The 21,302-nt window shown below is 44.0% G+C and overlaps 1 protein-coding gene across 4 annotated transcripts; it reads right to left on the minus strand.

Annotated features, from left to right (window-relative positions):
• Positions 1-1,125: 1,125 nt before the first annotated feature.
• On the minus strand, positions 1,126-13,816 carry LRATD2 (LRAT domain containing 2). Of its 4 annotated transcripts, none has more exons than XM_020805326.3 (2): positions 13,690-13,816; positions 1,126-9,417 (listed from the first exon to the last, which is right to left on the minus strand). In XM_020805326.3, the coding sequence occupies exon 2, from the start codon at positions 9,410-9,412 to the stop codon at positions 8,525-8,527; it is 888 nt and encodes a 295-aa protein (XP_020660985.3). In that variant the 5' UTR covers positions 9,413-9,417; positions 13,690-13,816; the 3' UTR covers positions 1,126-8,524. The 4 variants fall into 4 exon arrangements, with proteins under 4 accessions (XP_020660985.3, XP_072855422.2, XP_072855423.2 ...); XM_072999321.2 differs by lacking the exon at positions 13,690-13,816 and adding an exon at positions 13,481-13,617; XM_072999322.2 differs by lacking the exon at positions 13,690-13,816 and adding an exon at positions 13,481-13,609 and having other exon boundaries at positions 1,126-9,414.
• Between the last annotated feature and the right edge of the window lie 7,486 nt (positions 13,817-21,302).

Raw genomic sequence — 21,302 nt, forward strand, 5'->3', positions numbered from 1 at the left:
TCACCATAAACTGGTTGCCACGGTGATCAGGCCTAGCTGGGAAGAAGTGAATTTAAACCCCCTCCCCCGAACAACTTGGCAACTACGTTAAACTAAACATATATACGTTACAAATTCAAAACTGGGCAGATGTCTAAATATATTTTGCAGGGTTTACTCTTTCAAATCTCGCCTCCTTTTGCCATAGCTTTTAAAAGGAACAGAAAACTGCTTTAGTCTTGCCAGACCTGACATTTTGGCCCTTGTGCCTCGGATTTGGGGGTACATTCATAGGACCTTGGACCTAAAATGTCAGGCAATACAATGTTGACCTAGCAGATTTTCTGGGATTCATCATGAAACAGTGCAGATCAGAGATAAACCAATAGAATTGATTGACTGATTGATTGATTGATTGCCTTGCTATGTTACTTCTGGCATGTACAGTGGTGCCTTGCAAGATGAAACTAATTCATTCCACGAGTAGCGCTGTCTTGCAAAAAGCGGTTTCCCATAGGGAAAATTCATTCCTATGGGAACCTCACAAGACAAATGAATTATTTTCGTCTTGCGAGGCATAGGTCTTGGGGGAAAAATCACCTTGAGAAGTATGGCCATAGAAGAAGCCGTCTTGCGAGGCACCATAGCGATCACAAAAAACATTCGTCTTGCGGGTTTTTTGTCCCACGAGGCGTTCGTCTTGCGAGGCACCACTGTACTCTTATAATGAAGATTGCCAATCAAATGCTGCATTGTTGTTATAAATATAGCCATTTGTTTCAATTTCCCCTAAGTCGTCTTCCAAACTAGTCTTTTGAACCTATAATCCAGGAGAAAGGTAAAATTGTATTTTGTCCGACAGCATCTATTTGCTCTCCCCACTGCATTATTACGAGGCACCCAGATGCTCCGTTTTCATGTTTCAGTTGAGACTTCCCAGACCATCCTACAAAAGTTTAAAATGGAAAGAGCAGTCTGCTGTGAACTGATTGATTATATTAGATTTCAGTGTAGTGCTTCTAGGAGCCAGGGTAATCATTAACCCATCCATGGTCATACACCAATATCAAGAGAGATCAGCAAGTTCATGTAAGGGGAAGAAAGACGGGTGGGGAAAAAAAAACTCAATTCAAAAAACAAATAAAAGACATTACAAATCTTTTATTATTTTCTTAATAACTAGTCAATACCCTTCATTTTGAAGGAAGTAGTACAATCAGGAATCTTTACTTTTCCCTATGGAAAGAAGAACTGATGTTTAAGAAAACAATTTTTCATATTCACCAAGGAAAGCCAGCTTATAACAGTGATTCCCAAACGTACATAGCCAGGATACACTATGTGTCATAGGACGGATGGAAGACAGAGACTGCACTGCAAAAGATGCTGAATGGTTCCAAGAGGTCCCTGTTGCAACCATGATCCCAATCTTCCAACAATATTTCTGCAGCAACATCATGCCAAACAATGGAACGAAGGACATGTCAGGATTTGCTTTGAAAACTTAAATTACACCTAAGAGGAAAGGTGGACATTACAGACAAAATTAAGACTTTCAACCCTACGTGTTTTTCCAGGAAAATACTGAGAAAAAAATGAATTATCTTTTCAGTGTACATGTTCCTCCAATTTTAATAGAGCAGAGGGACAAGTAAACCTATTCAAAGTTTGGGAAACACTGATTTACAGAATGTACAACTACTGTACTGCTATTACACACACTGTAGACACAGTGACTTGGGTTCAAAATTAAGTACAGATAAATCTTGAAACTGTTAAGTATCTAGCTTGATGTCAGAGATCCTCCTGATTTTCTTTTACAACATGACAGCTACAGGTTAGAAAGCACATTTGCTGACTGGTGTAACTGCACCTCCAGCTTTCACTCAGGAACGAATTAATTGTAGAAAAGAACGTGGAAAAATAGACTCCTAGCTATGGTAAGACACACTAATTTCCTTGCCCTGAATTGATTTCACTCTATATTATCTGTCTTTCATTTTTTTTAAAAATTAATAATTTTGTTTTCAGTAATATTTGTTGCCTAGGTGGCTCTTGCTATTAGAAATCATTACTGCTAATTGTCCAAGAGCACAGGTGTCAAAGCAACAGACAAACGAACTCCATCCTCTAGGGAAAGCTTTTGTATGAATAACAAGGAGTGCATTTTACCATTTCATAAACAAAGTGGAATCCAGACTAAAATGAAATCCAGACGAGGTTATGATATCTCAATACAAAACAATATCACATGCATTTACAGGTTGCATTTAGTAATTCAAAATAAGCAACCAACTCTCTTAACCAACTTTCAGATATGCAAATATCTTAGTTTAGCTTCCAGAAGGTTAAAATCAAAAACACACTTTGTTCCATGTTCACCGGTATTGCTTTTTGCCGTATTACTCAAGATAGAAAAACTGCTTGGTCAACTTTGATAGTCACTCCATTACATTGTCTATGATTGCATAATCAGGCGTACTTACTGACCAGGCATTCATAGGAAGGAACAGACAGTTCCTCTATAGGAAGGGAGACCTTGACTGGCCTACATGCTCACACAGGCAGGCCCTTGTTTAGAGGTGTTGCACTCAGTAGCAAGATAAACCCAAGACATGGCCTACGACTTCAGTATGCTTTCAGCTGTCACATATGCTTTCAACATATGACAAGGTTCCTTTGAGGCCTGTCCTCAAAGGAAAGGTCTTGTATAGAAGAAACTATACATCTCCATATCATACAAATATCAAAGGCACAGGACTCGTCTCTTGAGTTCCAATCATATTTTTCATGGCAGGGCCTCTATTCTTTTGGCATAGTCACTGAACCCCATGTCATGGTAGAAGAATCCCATCTCTATTTCCAATTTTAAAAAAAACTGCTGAAAAAGGCACAAAAACACAAAGGAAAAAAGAAGGGTACTCCTAATTTTTCAGCCTTTTGACAGTCAGTCTCTGTCATGATAACTGAAAAGTTTAAAGAGAAGTCTGGTCAGAATACTATTTTACATAGATCTAGTCTGCACCAGCAACAGACCGTAGGATAAAACTATTCCCGGGTTGTACTTGAACAGAGTACAGATGGCTTTCCTGTTTCAGTGCTCCTTCCTATTTACTCATGTACTTAAAAATGCAGATATATGTCCTGTGATGTGTCAAAACAGACAACCTCTGATTCACTCAGATAGCATGGCCTGTTTCAGACAATGGTTCATACAGACAACATATACTTTTGCTCCCTCCTTTTCTGTTGTCTGCTCACCCATTCTGTCAAGCAGTCCCTAAAAGATGGGCAATCTGTTAAAGGCGAAGACTTTTTTAAAAATGGTCCTCTGAAAGATACAGCAAACTCAAACCTATGCTTGCATAAAAGTGAATGTGCTCCAACCACTTTGTGCCTTTAGTTTTACTCAGGGGCAAGTGATTTGAGGAGGACAGCATAGGTTAAGACATGCCTTCTTGACAAATAAGTCCCAAACATACAGAACATTACAAAGGGATCTAACAGACGTGAACACAGATTTAACTGAGATCAGAACTACAGCAAGAGTAGCATCTGGACCTGCAGGTGTTTCTGGCTACAAGTCCCATCAACCTCATCCAGCAGTCAGTGCCAAGGGAATGATGGAAGCTAAATGAGACCCAAGCTTCCGAAGGACCAAAGGTTTACTTTGCTGGAATTAGAGCATTCTGCGATGCCCAAGACCTCCCAGCAGATGGAAAACGTGCATGCCAAAAATTATAGTCCGTATTCATGGATATTCTTTGAGCATTCCAAACGTTTGCAAGCTTCTGGTTCTTCCCCAGTTGGGGGGGGGGGGACAGATTTACTACAAACTTCTGACTTCTCCAGCTCCAATGAATTCAGACAGTGTAATGCTTTTGTTGAGAGGAGATAATAAATTCTCCAATGGTACTTCAGTAGCATCTACCTCAGCAAACCTCACTTGGTTACAGATATCCCAGTTAATCTAAAATTAACTTGCTGGGGTTGCATTGATCATGTGAACTGCTTGTTTATTTTTACCAAAACATTTATGCTGCACCACGGTTTTGGCTGGCAATAGAATTTAGTTTGTACTCGATTAGCTGTCCAGCAGTGAACAAATATTTGCTTTAATTTAAAAAACGGTTACTGGGTTTTTCAGACAGAAGTGAGAGTTTCTCCCTCTCGCCAACCTTCACCAATGTTCCAGACACGTAGGGAAAAATATTCTTCATAGTTAATTTACAGTTCAGTACTTTGTAGATACAGTTTCATAATGTTTGACATCTATTATAATTATGACATAGAAAATACTTTTTAGATCACCAGGGACAAAAAATAAATATTGATTTGGAGGATTTAGGGGAGGTGTGTGAAAAATAAAGCAACTTTTAAAAAATGTAAATATCCCCATGATGGACTTTCTTTCAAAAATACTTGTAAGAAAATATCTTTTTACAGCCACTTGTTATATAGTGAAATAAATGTTTGCTCTGGTACAAAATTTGGGATCAGAATTATTTATAACTAAATATCGACTCTTGAGCCAGAGTATCATTTGCTGAATTTTGCAGGAGAAACACCTCCTTGGCTTTTAATAGCCACTCTTAAGATGAATTTCAGCAGATAACACTCCTTCTCCCTGCCTTACTTTGCAGTAATGGAAGAAGTTATGCTTGTCAAACTTCTCCCTCCTACAGAAATTGAAGATATTTCAGTCTGAAAGCACAGCTTCATGTTTCATGGGAAACATGGGTCTGTGAATCCGAGGCTGGTGCTTTTTCCATCAAGGAAAGCCATGCAGAGGGAAGATTTAAAGAAGTGAAAGAGCTACATGAAAGCTTAACCCTTCTCTATTGGTCCTGCAAAGCAATTCTGAAGGGGACGCAGAGAGAAAGCACTTGCATATATTTAACATCCACTCCTACCACTTTCCCCCCTTTAAGTCAAGTCCTACATCTATGTGCTTTCCCATTGCAACAACATGCAGGTTCTCAGAGAAGCACTGGCTACTCAATATAAAATTCATCTTGAAATCAAAAATAACTTAGGTACCCCTAAAACATATTCTTCAACAAGAGGAGAAGACACCCACTTATTTCTGGATCATGTCTTCATTCTATTTGGGCATAAAATCATAGGAGGCTACTCAAGTGCTCTTCACAATCAGTTTCCATTTACTCCCATGCCATCCCAACACAGTGGAAAGCTTGGAAAAGTTGCTTTTCTGGATTACAACTCCAAAAATCTTCCAACAGGCATGCTGGGAGAATTCTGGGAGCTGTTCAAAAAAACTAAGTTTTCCAAGCTCCCTTTGCAGTGAATACAGGGACCAAACTCAAGAGTTCACATACCTGATGAAACTATATTAATGTAGGCTCGTATGTCAATAACATGTTTTAGCAGTGGAAAAAGTGTGTTTGCTGAAATAATCACATCAGACACATTCAGTTCTCACTTTTTAGAAAAAAACACAATGGTGCATAACTGCTTAATAATCACAATATGGAGTGCATGACTTGGACAGCCTATTCAGTCTATTGCCTTCTTGAGATAATTCCGTGACCTTCTATTATCTTAAAGCTGAAAAGCTCAGCAACAAAACTACATCACACTTTCTGTATTGTTATTTACCTCCTGCCTGAAAAGTAAATAGCAATGGGTTCACAGCCCAGTTAACCTAAAGTTCCTGAAATTAAACCCTGCTTGACTGGAGATTCAACGATCAAACAAAAATTGCAACTTATGGATGTTGTTTAGACGTCCGGCAGGATGAAGCAGCAAGTTCCCCCCCCCACCTTCCTGAACTGTACCATTTCAAGCAACAGGTGAAAGAACGAGACAAGCACATGTCTGAGTCTCCCCAGTGAATGTGCTGTGTGCAGAGAAATTGGTGCAGGTGGAAGTGCTCACATTATATTTCTTCCTGGCATGGACTTTTCTTAGCAAAGCAAGAATTTGCATATGTGTGCACTTGCGTGGGTGGAGGCTCGTTCTCTCCTTGCTGTCTAAAGTGGGGCAGGCCAGGAGAAGACTTACCACTTAATTCTCAAGAAAACAAACAAAAAAAAAATTAGTCCTCACTCTGAGATGCTGATTTAGTCATCTGCTTCAAGTAACATTAACTCCTTCAATACCTCAGAACAAGGAGTCTTGGACTATGCAGTCTGGGACTCCTTGTGAGAGCACAGATTAAGCTGATTTAAGACTTAACCTGTTTCTGGATCTATCCAGGCACCATTGCAATGCAACCGCTGTCTCTGAGAATGGCTTGAACGTGAAGCAATAGAAGAAGTGAAAGAACTCGTCACCCACCAACCACTATCCACATGCTATTGATTCCACCATGGAGCAATACTTGAAACTCACTTGCATTTCAGAAAAGCCACAACCCTTAAAGTCACTTACTCTGGAGTGGACCTTGATGCCTTCTACAGAAATAAAACCAGAACACCCGTCTCCATAGACTGCTGCCACCTGCAGCAATTATGCTAAAGTTAGTGCTCTTGATTGACAAATAGCTTCCTAATCTTGTTATAGTGAAATGATAAGAGTTCTCAGCATGAAGTAGTGAAGAAAACAATTGCCTGGAAGTTGGGGATGGAGGAACACAAGACATCCATACATGTTATGTTGCTTAAATACACAAAATACTGTCCCTTCCAAATACTAATTTCTACAACTTATGTCAGACTTCAGGATCATTGAGAAATCACCTATTTTCTTCCTGTTCAGAGAGTGAGAAACTTAACAACCCATTCAGGTGAAGAGAACACACATACAGAAGCGCTGACATTTCTATTCACTGAAATCTGCAAATTGAGATTCAACTGACAGCAAGAAAACAACCCATCAAGCGTGGCTCCTACATAAACCTCACCTAAATGAAAAGGCTCCCCCCCCACAGAATCAGAGCCTCCCTGACTGTACCACTAGCACACAAAGGAAGTTCTACTCTTCTCCTGAGCTGCTGACAAAACTAGTCAAATGAGTCTTAATCAGATCCATTGCCAAAAGGAGAACATTCGCTCCCTCTTTCTTTTCCTAGTAATAATGTTCCACGAAAATAAAAGCTGTGAAGAGAACTGAATTGCTGGAGAAGACAGATATTCCTATCACGAAAATGCACAGTAGCTTTGTACCAAGCCTTATGATTCCTAACGTCTCTCTCCCAACTCTATTCAAAAAGGGAAAAATTCTCCTACATTGTGCAGCAGATACAAGTGAAGTACAAAGCCAGAGGGGGGAAAAAAACTTGCTGAAGTAAGTAGCTTTCCTGGAATCCTGAAATCAATAATTCTACAAAGAATGAAAATTACATACAAAACTTAATGAGACAACACATTTGTTCCTAATTCAGCAACCACCTGATTCCCCAGAGGAGTTGTCAGAGTATGTCTGCATTGCAAACCAGCTTCACTGTCGTGAATTTTGACAAATTTGGCTCTCTACACCAAAAAAAAGGGGATTCTAAAAGAAAGCAGCTTTGGAGAAACCAGGCTGTTAAGACAGTTCAGAACTAACACATAATTCGCAGTGATACAGATGTGCCAGGACAGTCTTTGGATTTGAAGCAAATCAATGCTCTGTAACTAACAGTGCTAAATGGATTTCTCTCTCTCCCACCTTCCAAGTATTCTGAAATAATTTACAGCCTAGCTTGCATGATACTTGAAGTTGGTGGGCGCAGATCAGCTCAACTCTACAGTAAAAAGAAAAAAAGAAAGAGAGAGAGAGAGAGAGAGAGAGAGAACGTGCAAGTTGTTTCAATAGCATCTGAAGGAAAACTAAAACGAAACTTTCATTCCATTCTAGCTTGGAGTTCCTCTTCTATTAAGAGATTTTAGACCGCTCAGCAAAAAAAGAAAAGAAAAAAGAAAGAGGCACAGGGCTCTTAGAGCCTCCTGAGTTTGCAGAGAACATCTGGAGAGGCAGTGTATACCTTCACATCACATCTTCCCCAAGTTGTTTTGCATGATCGAAAACAGCCAGCACAAACAGACCAACCCAATTACATACACTTAACAGAGTTTTGGCCATTAAATCCTTGGAGGGACGGGGGGGGGGGGGGAAGGGAGAGCGGTGAGGCTGGAAGGTCCCCATGGAGGTCACAGCTAATAAACTTAAGTAAATAAATTCCACAGATGCCAATGCAAACGAGAAGACAGAAGTGTTGGGGGTGGGAAAGAAAAGGGGGAGCCTCCCAGACACTCAATTTAATCATGTAGTTGAAAGCTTCCAGGCCTCATCCAATTTAGAGCAGTGGAAACTTGAAGAAAGAGGTTTGGGAGGGGAAATTATGCATAAACAGAGAGTTACGAAGCTCTCCCTGAGTTTTAATGCTCAGCAAATAAAAGTTGCTGGTACTACTGAGCACTGAAGGGGTTAAGTGCTAAAGAACTGACACTTAATCAGCTCCCCCCCCCAACCTTCCCTTCACATGTGATTGGAGTGAAGCTGCACTGAAGCAGCCCAAAGGGCTTGCAACAGCTCAATTTCGCTGCCTTCAGTTTTAATCCCCATCACCCAGGCTAAGCAGCCCGGTTGTGCAAGAGAGCAGCTACTCTGGAGCCGTCCGGGCAGCTGGCTCATTGTTCTCCTCCTCTTCTGCATCAGCTGCCTGAAGATGGCTGGAAAGTTCTTGGAAGACCGCCATCTTTCCTATCTGGTCGTTCCTCCTCTTCTCCATGATGAGATCTTCCAAGCTTTGGAACTCCAGCGTGTGGCTGCGTTTCTCCCCTAACAGGATCTGCAACCGGTAGGGTTGCTTGCCGATGCGCAGCTCGCCACCAATCTTGAACTCGCGCTTGCCATAACGGCACCAAGCTGCAAAACACTCCGAGTTCCTCCAACTCAGCTCCTGATCCTTGCAACCCACTTGGTCCAAGGCATTCCGCACCACCGTGGCGGGACTCAGAGGTTTGTAACGGTACAACTGGTTAGCGATGCGGCCCCTCCGGCCCTGGCTGGCGTCCGTCAGAAAGCTGTTCACAATTTCCAATCTATGGAGATGCACCACCTGAAAATCCCCTACATACACCACCCAATGGGGATACTGGGCCTGGCACACAAACTCTACCAGATCGCCAGGTTTACATTTGTTCAACAGATTTTCAGGTGTGTATGTAGCAAGATGGCCCCCTCCATCGCCATCCTCATCGGGTAACGTATCCTCTCCGGAAAAGCTTTTCTGATAAATGCACTCATCGCGGTAATAGACCGAACATTCCACTTCATGCAGCCGGGGGTCATATGGCTGTGGTGCAGGATGTTCTCCGCCAAGGTCTGCTACCACCGAGTCCTGCTGTGGCTCCACATCATCATCATCATTGGAAAATATGTAGGAGACCCCAATCCTGGGACCTTCATCTCTGTCCATCCCTGTTGGGTCAGTCGTAGGAACCTCCTTGTAGTTCAAGTGGGTGAGTTTCTCCACCTGATTCCCCATGCCTGCTGGAGTAGAACCAAGGTAGGCATTAGCACAGCTATAAATACACAGATGAAAAAAATAATAACTGCAGACAACTTTTTGAAGTTCATCTTGGACCTCTGAATTCCCCACTAAATTACAAGAATACACTAATATAGTTAGGCCTCAACAAATCACTAAAGACCAAGCTACATGTTACACAGCGCAATGTGTAACTTTGCCCTCCCGTTTATTTTTCTTAATAGAAAGCTGCCAGTGGATGTCTAGAACACTGGTTCTTAACCTTGGGTTACTCAGGAGTTTTGGACTGCAACTCCCAGAAGCCTTCATCACCAGCTGTGCTGGCTGGGGTTTCTGGGAGTTGCAGTTCAAAAGCATCTGAGTAACAAAGGTTAAGAACCACTGTTCTAGAATTACACGATCTTCAGGTGGAAGGGGAAAACCATTGTATCATCACTCAGGACTGAGCTTAGCAGCTTTGGAGAGTGGGAAGGCAGCTGGCAGAAAACAGATTTAAGTAACCTCTCCCACAGTCCTCCAGTAACACTGTGAGCTTCCCACAACTGCTTCTCATTTAAAACTGAAACACATGCTGACATTTTAGCCATTATTCCAGGAAAAAAACCCAACTGCCGCTAGTTCTAAGTTATCACAATACTGTATTATAATAAGGTGATGAAGTTCACAGCTTGACAGAATACAGACTATGATGTCTCATTTGTCTTGAGATAAATCTGATTGGCTTATGTCCTGCTACTTAGAGTAGTAAGGCACACTACAGCAGGTCCACTGGATCGGTGGGAATCTGGTGAGTAAATTCCTCTAAGTTTCACTGATTCAAATGGGCTTCCTCTTGTTGTAATTTATTATGCTAAAGTTAGGACTGTTTGAATGGTGGAACTTACAGAGCAGTAGCTTCACCAAACTCCTACTGTTCTAATGGGCCTACTCTAGTGCAACATACTGTACTAAGCAACAGGGTTTCAGCCATGGAGTTCCATGGGAGTCAAGTTGGAGAAGACATGAATAGCACTGCATTTACGACTGCCCAAAATCCAAGCAGAAGTTCATTAGTAATCCACTTTGGGCAACTACCTGCCCTATATTTTCTGCATGGAACTTACAACATCCTTATTCCCATCAAAGGTAAGGTCAGTTATCATTATCCCCATTTTGCAGAATGGAACTGAAGCTGAGAGGCAACAACTATTCTCAGTCCAGCACTACAACATGAAATGGCTAGTTTTCCCCCTCAACACATTCACCTGCTTTGGAAATACACTTGCCACAGAAGTCAGAGTGGGGAGTGGGAAAGAAGGCTGGATACAATAAACTTGGCTTGGAAGGAAGGAAGGAAGGAAGGAAGGATGGAAGGAAAGAAAGAAAGAGGAGGAAATATGTATGTGGGGGGGGGTCGCAGCAGGCAAGAGGGGAATTTAACTCATCTCCAGCTACTTTCCTGGGGAAAATTGTTCTTTTTGGAACTGATATTTCTTTTAGAGGGCAGAGTCTACCAAATACAAATTTGGATCGATTTCCCCTGTGGAGACCCAAGGAAAGCCTCGAGAGGAAATAAACTATAGTTAAAAGGTGTACTGAGGGAACTGCACTCCATTTGTAGGAAACCAATTTCAGCTCTGTCCTTTAACCTGCATGGTAAAGTGGCATCCAGGTTGTTCTCCCCCCCCCCCCCCCCGTCTTTCATTATCCGGACACAGTGTGAAGAGCTGGCACAAAAAGGGATCAGCAGAGTTGCTACTGACAAAGACAGGGAAGGGAGGGGGTTGCATTCCACCAAGCCTCCCATGTGCAGGACAAGAACCTATGGCAAGTACCTAGTTGGGGGGAAATGCTGCAAAAGGGACAGAGATGAAGACGCTGAAGGCCATGCTCACTTTGTAGCAAACAAAAAAGTTCAGATATACAGCAGGAATTGTAGAAGATGCTGCAACAGGAAGGAGTAGGCAACATTGCCTGTCCGAGGGTGGTGAAGGTAGAAAAAAAGCCAAACCAATGTGCTGATGGGAAACTTTTAGGATTTATTCTCTACTCCCCATGTACCACCAGCAATCTCTGGTCACTGTTGCAGTAATGATGTGGGACAACAGTGGTAGTTTATTCCAGGATTATGACACCATATTGGTTTCTATGTTATATCATGGAACAATGTGAGTGAAATGTCAGGTCCGTACAGCTAAGCATTAGACAGACAAACTGGATTTAGATGGGGAGGAAGACAACTCAGGAAAGGGGGGGGGGGAAGGGAAGAGAGGATGCCAAGACATTAGAGAGAGCAATTTCTGAACAAATGGAATTCTGGCCAAGAGCACAATGCCACATGCACGCCTCAACCTGCCTCCCCAGCATCACAGAACATGTTGCTCCAAATTTCCATTAAAAAACGTAATATAAAGTCCAGGCAGGGGGCTTCAGAGCAGGTCTACAAAACAAAAAATTATGTGCATCACAAAAACTCAAGCACCAGACACACAGCCAGACAGAACAATCTGTTTAGACTGCAACAGCTCCTTATAACCTTCACATATGGTGGCTCTAACTAAGGACTCAAGACATCCAGGGAGGCCTGGTGATCCTTAAGATTCCCCAGCACACTAGAGAAAACCACCTAATTACACAGAGAGAAGCAAGACAAGAGCCATAAGGCTGTAATAAGTCTCACGCCTATTGTCTCAGGACCCCAGCAGGCCTTAATCCTGCATCAACACACTTAAAGTTGCTGTTGCTGGGTCACATCTCGCCTGTCTTGTTCAAATCACTGGATCCACTCAATCCTATGAGGCGGCAAGCAAACATAGAAACAAGCCTGCTACATTTGCAACGTGTCTGATCAAAGGGTGGAAAGCTCCAAATCATAGATTTGGAAAGCTCGTGATCTACGCAGAGGACCGGCAGAGTCTTACTGGACCAAACCAAAATGCCCCTTGGTTCCACCATCCTGACACCACCAATGGACAGTCAGTAGTTAGTGGAAAGAGGATGAACAGAGCATTAAAAAGAAACTAACAATAACTGGTGATAATAACTCCCAGAAGCTTTAAGGTTCTGTGTTTCTAGAACACTTCCCAAATGTTCAAGCCACTCCGCATAGTCGTTTTTCTGATATCAAAACCATTCCAGCAAGGTAGACCATTATTGTTGCTAGTCTATTATTACTGCACCGATAAGAGGCTGGTGTTGACGATGCCTGCCTAAAGCCACCAGAGCCGGTGAACTTCCACTAGAGGAAGTGTAAAATTCTGTGACGTCTCACAACAGGTAATGTGTGCAAATACATTCGGTCCGATTGCACGCCAACCAGGAAGACGAGTTAAGTTTCAAAGAGAGGCTCCTGCTCCTTACAACTGCAGGAAACCACTCTAAGCTCTCTCTACATTGATTTTTAAAAAAAGTTAAAAGGGGAAAACCTGAGACCGGTTCTCCTCCTAAACTGATTTGGGAATCCACACCCCTCCCCCCCCCCGAAATGCAGCCCTTAGAAGTATCAGTCCAGCTGTAGATAAGCTTTGCTCAGCAGCCACTGCCATCTAGGGAAGAGTGTGTGTGTGTGTGTGTGTTTCACGGGTGTGTGTGTGGAGACAGAGGGACACACACACACACACACACACACACACACGAATAATTTTAAAGACACCGCTCCCCATTTTCCACAGGGGGAACCTGTTCCGCTGTTGCTGCTTTCCAAGCAACAAAACAGAATCGAACCCAACACCTTTCAAGCGAACTCAGGTATTTACAGGACCAGCGGTCGCAACTTATGGCCCATTTCACCCGCCTTGCGAAATCACCCCATCCCCGTTTGAGTAATTAGTGCATCTCTTATTTTGGATAAACTTTCAAGGGTGGCCGGGTTTTTTTTTTCTCCCCCTCCACCTCCCACCGCTCACGGATCCGAACCTTCTCCGCACACCTTGCGATCGAAGTTTCCCTTTCTTTTTCTCTCTCCCCCGCCTCCCCCCCCCCTTCTTACTTTCCGAGACGGGCTGGCGCCAGCCACCAAGAAGACTCAGGTACGGCCGCGCCGGCTCACCTCCCCACTACCACCGTCCCCGGGGCGCATCAACTCACCTCGCCCGGGCCGCCGCCTTCTTGGCACAAACCAGCCGCAGCTCAGCCCAGGTGCGCCCGGGTGCTGCTGCTGCTGTGGCCGCCTCTGCTGCCGCCGCCGCTACCTGCTCCACTCCCCATACCTCTCCTTCGGCCCGCCTCCGCCGGTGCCGTCCGGAGCGAGCGCTGGGGGAGAGCGAGCGAGCCAGGCGAGGGCGCTGGAAACTTACCAAGCGGCGGCGCCTGCCGTTGCCACGCCGGAGGCGGGCTGGAGAGGAGGCGGGGACCCGGCGAGGCGCCCCAGGAGGAGCCGGTCGGTGGGGCCGGGGGCCCCTTCCGCGCCACAAGCGGAGGACGCGAAGAAGGCTGCTCTTCCTCCTCCTCCTCTTCCTCCTCAGCCCGGCCGCAGGTGGTGGTGGCGGCTCATGGTCGCCTCTCCATGCGCCCGAGCGCCGCCAGGCTGCGCAACAAGCGGGGGGATCCCGAGGGAAAGCGCCGCCGGGCACGGAGCGGGAGAAGCCGAACCACAGCGTCCCCGGAGAGCCGGCGCCGGCTCTGGGAAGACCGGAGCGCGCCCTCCCGGGGGAGGTGGTGATGGGGGTGGCTCCGCTCGCGTCCCGGCGGCGCCCGGCGCTTCCTTTCCGCGCCGCCTTCCTCTTCCTCCGACGCAGCGCCGATCGCAGCCAGCGGAGGGAGCCTGGAGTTTGGGGGCTGGCGAGGAGGCGTCGAGCGGGCGGCCGCGGGGGATTCTGTAGCCGGGGAGGAGAGATGGAAAGAGAGAGACGGGGGGGGGGGGTGGCGGTGGTGCTGCCGGAGTGAAACCCGAGGGGGCCAACTTTTTCAACCAGATCGGGCGCTCCGCACCTGTGCCGGGGATGCCAGCTTGAGCTGCCGGCAGCTGCCCTCTCTCCCTCCCTGGTCTCCGCCGGTGGAACAAATGCCTATTATTGCAATTTTTTTTTTAAGCGTCCGAGTAGGGCAGGCTGGGATGTTTTTCTTCCCCCTGATCGGGTGCACGTGGCTGTCCTTATTCGCCGCCTCCCCCCCCCTCCGACCCTGTAGATTTAAGATCCTTCCGACGTCCAGACGAGAGAACGCCGGCCTTGCTTCTGCTAAGGAGCAGGTGAGCTGGGCAGCACAGCGAACGGTTTGCAAAAATGCCCCAAAGCTTTTCTTCCCGCCCTTCATGGGCATCCCTAGTCGTTACAGCGCCTGCTGGAACTTTCAGAAACTGAAAAGGCCCTTGGCATCTCAAGTTAAGTCAATAGGGGGAAAACGTTGGCTGCCTGCGAGATTTTTTAGCTTGCAATTCCTGTTATTGTTCTGTCACCAAGTCACTCCCGATTTATGGCGCCCCTAGGAGCTAATAGGTTTGCAATGAGCCCATCAGCAACGCCTCGATCAAGGTCCTGTAAACGCAGGGCTGTGGTTTCCTTTATGAGTCAATCCATCTCATGTTGAGTTTTCCTCTTTTCCTAATAACTTCAACTTTTCCCGGCTTTCTTATCTTTTTTTGATGAGTGTTTTTGATGTTTATATGAGCCCATATGCCATAGCCTCCACTTAGTAATTTTTGCTGCAACTCCCCTCAGCTCTCACCACTGGCGATGCTGGCTAAGTTGATGTGGAACCAGAAACACCGGGAAGGCCAGTGTCTCTGAGGCAGGACTTAAATGATCAGGTATAGCGGAAACATCTCATGAGATGGCCAACCTGTTCCGCGGAACAGCGGAAGAGGTTGGCCATCTCATGAGAAGAGAAGACTCCTTGGAAAAGACCTTGATGTTGGGAAAGTGTGAAGGCAAGAGGAGAAGGGGACGACCGAGGATGAGATGGTTGGACAGTGTCATCGAAGCAACCAACATGAATCTGACCCAACTCCGGGAGGCAGTGGAAGACAGGAGGGCCTGGCGTGCTCTGGTCCATGTGGTCACGAAGAGTCAGACATGACTAAACGACGATAGCTGAAACATATGGGGAGAGGATCATGGGGCTCTCTGCAAATGATGTTGGACTAGTTCCCTTCAGCAGAGCCAAAGGTGAAGGATGCTATTTTCTGAGATCCCGGAGAGAAGGGATGGGAAATGTGCAGTGTTCCAGACATAGTTGGATTGCAGTGCCCATCATCCCTAGCCTATGGTAAGTGGATGCTGGGAGATGTGCTTCACCAATATTGTTCTGGAAGGGCAGACGTGATTCTGGCTCTGCCAGTCAGAGATGATACTGCCAGACTACACTGACAAATAAATCTATCCTGGTTTAAAGCACTTTCATCTACCCTTTTACTGGTTTAAAGTTTTGCAGTGGAGCAGCAGTCATTTTAGCTAAGCTATAAATGTTTTAAAGATGTATTTTTGTATTCTTTGCTGTGGAGCGGTGTGTGGGCAGCACTTGAATTTTGAAAGAGAGAGAGATGCCAGTAGAAAGGGCTGTATGGGAGCTCAACCATTTGCCTTAGAAGGTTTACTCCCTCGTGCTAAGCAGGTGGGACCTTGGCACTCAGCACAGGCTCGTGGGTAACCTTAAACACATACAGATTGGTTGTGTTTTTAAATGTGCACTAGGCCATATGCTGGAAAAAAAGAAGAAAAGATGAAAACTCGTGGATCACTAGGGCTGTAACTACCACTTTGCCACCCGGGGAAACAAGCTTTGCTTCTCACTAACTGACCTCTGATGCATGGGAACATAAAAAGTGGTGTGTCACTCCCCCCCCCCCAAAAAAGAGGGTTATGCTTTAAAAAAAGGGGGGGGAACAAATAGGGTCAGGGGGATTATTCTCCTAATAATCATCAGATTAATTTCGTTTCTAGATTTCTGCTCTTTGGGGGAAAGTCTCTGTTGCCACTCCTTTATTTAGTCCCTTTCAAATTCCACCTGGTTCAATCCACATGGCTAGCATTCTCCAGAACACAATATGTTGTGATCTTGACAGGTGTTTGAACCTTCCCAAGATGGATTGGATTACCCAGAATATATCAATCCATCCTGGCTTTGCCATTCTACTAACGGTCACCTTAATAAATGACCGTGTGGATTGGCCCTAATTGATTCGATTCCTTGCCTTAAAGGTGTCAGCCCAGATGTATTGCTGGTCCTCAAAAGTGCCACTAAATAACTTTTTTTTATGGGTCCTTTCAGTTGGCGCCATCCACTTGGAGTTCTCAAGTCACAATTTGCAATCTGGTGGTCAGTTGTCTTTTTTTTTTTTTTGGCCCAGTTTTCCGTGATTAAAAAGCAAAACATGCTGCTTATATACCTCCCCATAGCTCTTAAAGCACTCTCTGAGTAGTTTACAATTAAATTATGAAGGCTACACATTGCCTCCACTCCTGCAAGCTGCGTACAGTACTGTACTCAGTTTTTACCAACCTTGGAAGGATGGAAGGCTGAGTTAATCTTGAGCTTCCTACCTGGGATTGAACCTAGATTGTGAGCGGAGTTTTGGCTGCAGTACTGCAGTTTAACCATGATGCCATGAAGCTCCTATTCAAAGTTTCTTTTTTGTTGGGGTGGTATCCTTGAAAATGATAATTTTGTAATATGTTCTTTTTTAGCTTAGAAGTTTTAACTGGAAATTAATTCCAATGTATCTTAGAAAAATAAATTGAGGTTGAATCAGCTAACATGTAGCATGTGTGCATTTTATACTCTTAAATTTCCCTAAGCTATAGGTACTTTTACTAGCTGGGAGGCCACTGCAGTGTTCTTACATAAAATATAGAATGTGAAAAAAAAGTACTCAAATAAAACGTCTTCAGTGATTGGGTTGTATTTTTTGAATGTTGAATTTATTAATGTTTCATTCTGGTACATAATAAAACACAAAATTAATCACAATACTTATTATTGTCCAGCTTCAGAATTCTGAAAGAGACAAAAATTTGAATGTAGAATATGATTACACTATCCAATTTGTGGACCAAAAATGTTGGTTGCAATCACTTCTACCTTTACTTGGGAGTAAACATCATTGAACTCAGCAGAGTTTAATTTTGAGTAGACACAGGTATATACTGTAAAGCTGCAAACTAGATCCACTTACCTGGAAGTAAATCCCCACCGAAGAGTTACTTTTGAGCAGACATCTATGGAAGTGAAGTGTTACGGTCATGATTTACGTCTGAAAAAAAGAAAGGGGACTATGATTTTTTTTATTTTATCTCCTAGCAGGACCTCCAGTGTGCACTTTTTGAAAACTTGTTGTTATTCTAAATGAGTGTACTGTTGTTGTTCTAATAGAAATAAATTAAAAACAAAACCAAAATGCTCCTCTGGGCAATATCTTTTAGGAGCAACTGACAAGTTCCAGTGAAAGTCCAACAAATCATGAAAAAAATTGTAGAATTGTTTGAGTGTAGCTCTCTCACTTGTTTTTCAAAAACAAAGAGCTACAATTTCTTCTTTATTGTAGGATGTATTGCTAGGTGTAATATGATACCTTCACACCTGCCTGTGAGTCAGTCTGAAACCTCCCCCTTGAGACAGACTTGAATGGCTGACTTCAGGGCCACAGCGACATCTGGACATGTTTTTCGACTGCCTCGTTTATTTTTCTGCTCTCGGATGGTTTCCATACCTCTCAGTCGGAAGAAGAATTGAAAGAATTGGAGGAATTGGAAGCTTACACACTTCTCTGGCATTTGAACCGGTCCCCCAAAATATTTATTCACGTGTTGATTTATGGTTTGTTCTCTCAGTCCTGCCACAAGGGCCCTTGGTGGTGGTGGGACACAAGAGAGGGCCTTCTCTGTGGCTCCTCCTAGACTTTGGAACTCCCTCCCACTGGAGGCCAGGCTGGCCCCATCTTTGCTGTCCTGCAAGAAGGCAAAGACCTTTCTCTTCAGGTAAGCTTTTCCTGAGAGATTGGTTGCTGAGAAGGGTGTTTTCAGTATGTTGTTTTACCTTACTGGATTGAATATATTTTGGGTTTGCTTATGTTTTTTTTATTCCATTCACTGATCCTCACTATTATTAGCTTAAATATTGTCTATTTGCAAGTCATTGTGGCTGTTTAGGTCCTTGAATCATTTTCCAGTCAGAGACATGTGGCAATGACTTGCCTTTACATGAAGTTTCCCCTCATATTTCTGCGAGTATTAATGCTCTGAGCAGGCAAATCCAAAACTGTGATTTATAAAGAAACACATGGTGGCCTTGAATAAAGTCAGGTCATTCTCATTCTCAAATATAGTGGTGGATTAATATAGTTCCTTTTTGAAGCAGGAGCAAAGAGATCATCTGTTCCTGCTAACTGAATGAGGTGATAATGAGGCTTTCAAGCTTTACTATTCTTTGTGATTGATTACAATAACCAAGGAAAAACAGAAGAAATGGTTAAGCATAAATATTTCTTCCTCTTTCATGGGGTTCCATGAAAGTTTAAAGGGCAGCATTTCTTGGCAAGATTGTTTTGTACTTCTAATTGAAAAAAACGATGTTGAATTCATTTGAATTTAGTTAAGCTTACTCCCAGGTAAATGGCTGGAGGATTGCAATCACAAAGAGATTCTCCACTTCAAAATTACTACAGTTTTTGTGTATTCTGAAAATAAGTGAAACATAACTCCAATTTTAATTCAGAATGTAGGAAAAAATGTCAAAACGTCTGGATGTTTGGTGTTAATGACACAGAGGCCTTCCGAAAAACAAAATTTGGCAGCCCTTACAAAGTATCAGTTGGAATAAGTCTGACAGAAGAATCTAGTGATGCTAGTAGATTGTAAAGTAGAGAAGACTTGCCAAATACTGTGGATGATAATCATAGAATATATAGACTTCACATCTATGAAGTGCCTATCAAATCGGACTTTATGTTCTGCCTTTATCACAGGATGGCAAGCATATTGAATAATTGCTCATTCAACCCAGCATAAACATGTGGATGTGCCAGTTTCTATTTTCTGTTCTCTTATAAAACTTTAATTGCAACAAATTTAGTTTATAAGATTCCCTTCGCCCCCGTGCTTTTATACACTTCTGTTGTTTTGAGCTTATCTTGATCCAGAGGAGACGGCCAATTCCTTCTGAGATAGTGGTACTCATAACTGAAATGTTATTTCTCCGTACATGCCAGCTGACAGGAAGCCTAGGAGAGAGAAAGAAATGGAAATACAAACATGTTTTAATAGGGAAAGTGGGGGGCATATCTTGTTTTTAAGAGTGCAGGAAGCTACCAGATCAGATTGCTCCTCAATTTAGCTTAATAGGCTTGGATCCTATTCAGTGGTGTAGTTGTGCATTAAAGGGCTGAAACTTTTTTTTTGCAGCCTAGGCCCCTTCCATTATTACCTCTCTTACTATCTTCACACAAGAACTGGAGGTTGTTCATAATTTCATGTACCTTGGCTCAACGATCTCCGACACCCTCTCTCTAGATGTCGAGCTGGACAAACGCATTGGCAAAGCAGCTACCATGTTCTCTAGACTCACAAAGAGGGTATGGCTTAATAAGAAGCTGGCGGCATATACCAAGATCCAGGTCTATAGAGCCTGTGTCCTGAGCACGCTCCTGTACTGCAGTGAGTCCTGGACCCTTTCTGCATGGCAAGAGAGGAAGCTGAACACATTCCATATGCATTGTCTCTGACGCATTTCTGGTATCACCTGGCAGGACAAAGTTCCAAATAGAGTACTCCTAGAATGAGCTGGAATCTTTAACATGTATACATTACTGAAACAGCAATGTCTACATTGGCTTGGGCATGTCATGAGAATGGCTGATGGTCGGATTCCAAAAGATCTCCTGTATGGAGAATTAGTGCAGAGAAATCGTCACAGAGGGAGACCAAAGCTGCGATACAAGGATATTTGCAAGCGGGATCTGAAGGCCTTAGGAATGGACCCCAACAGATTGGAAACGACCTGTGAGTGTTCAGCCTGAAGGCAGGTGGTGCATCACAGCATCTCCCAATTTGAAGAGACCCTTGTCACTCTCGAATTATCCTCCTCAGCCACACTAGATGCTGTTCCAAGTCCTCCATAAAGAGCACGTTACCCTAGTCTCTCGGGACTGGAGGATGCCTACCTAAATTAATTTTACATACACCTCAAAATAAACTGACTGCTGTCACAGAAACAAAAAAAGCACCCCTCAGCCCAGTAGTACACATGTGCACATGTCCCCTGTGTATGCTAAAATCCAGATCGGGTCGTTTCAGCCCAATCTGATACAAAAGAGGCTGTATTTTTGTTTTGTTTTGTTTTGTTGGTTGGTTTTTTTTGGTCCATGGGATCATCCCACAGTGGGACTTTTATGAGCTCAGCTTACAGAAGCCACTGTCATCCCTACCCTTCTGTATCGTCATGATACAACTCTGTGATCAGCAAACCCTGGGAAGCAGCTTCTGGAGCAGATGGATCTCCCGTCGGTCTTACGCCCTTGCTAGGTGATAATAATGTTACTGCTAGGGAAGAAGCTCATGGCTCACTTGAACATCAGGGCGAGAATGGAGTTATCAAATCCAGGGTGGATAACGATGTGTGCGCTCATCATGATGATGCTAACAGCTGTACCTGTTTGCCCAAATGGTAGGACAGATGTTCTTTTGCCCAGTGATGTGGAGTTGATGCCAGCTGGACAGAGGGACAGGCACAGCAAACAAGATGCTATCGTTCATGTCTCTTTCTGTTCCAGCCTTCTCCCACCCCCTCCGCGACTCTGTGCCAGACAGGAGTCTAACATGAAACCGGCACTTTGCTGCAGGGCAGCCTCCCAGCCATTTTCCATATATCTTCCTCCACAGCCCGTCTGCAACCCCATGTGGAGGAGTGACGTTGCATGGTTTCAGCAGGCTTAGTGGAGCGGCTTATGGATGGATTGGTGGAAAGGACGTGGTTGCTA

Source organism: Pogona vitticeps, chromosome 4, assembly GCF_051106095.1.
Source record: "Pogona vitticeps strain Pit_001003342236 chromosome 4, PviZW2.1, whole genome shotgun sequence".
NCBI classification, from domain to species: Eukaryota; Metazoa; Chordata; class Lepidosauria; order Squamata; family Agamidae; genus Pogona; species Pogona vitticeps.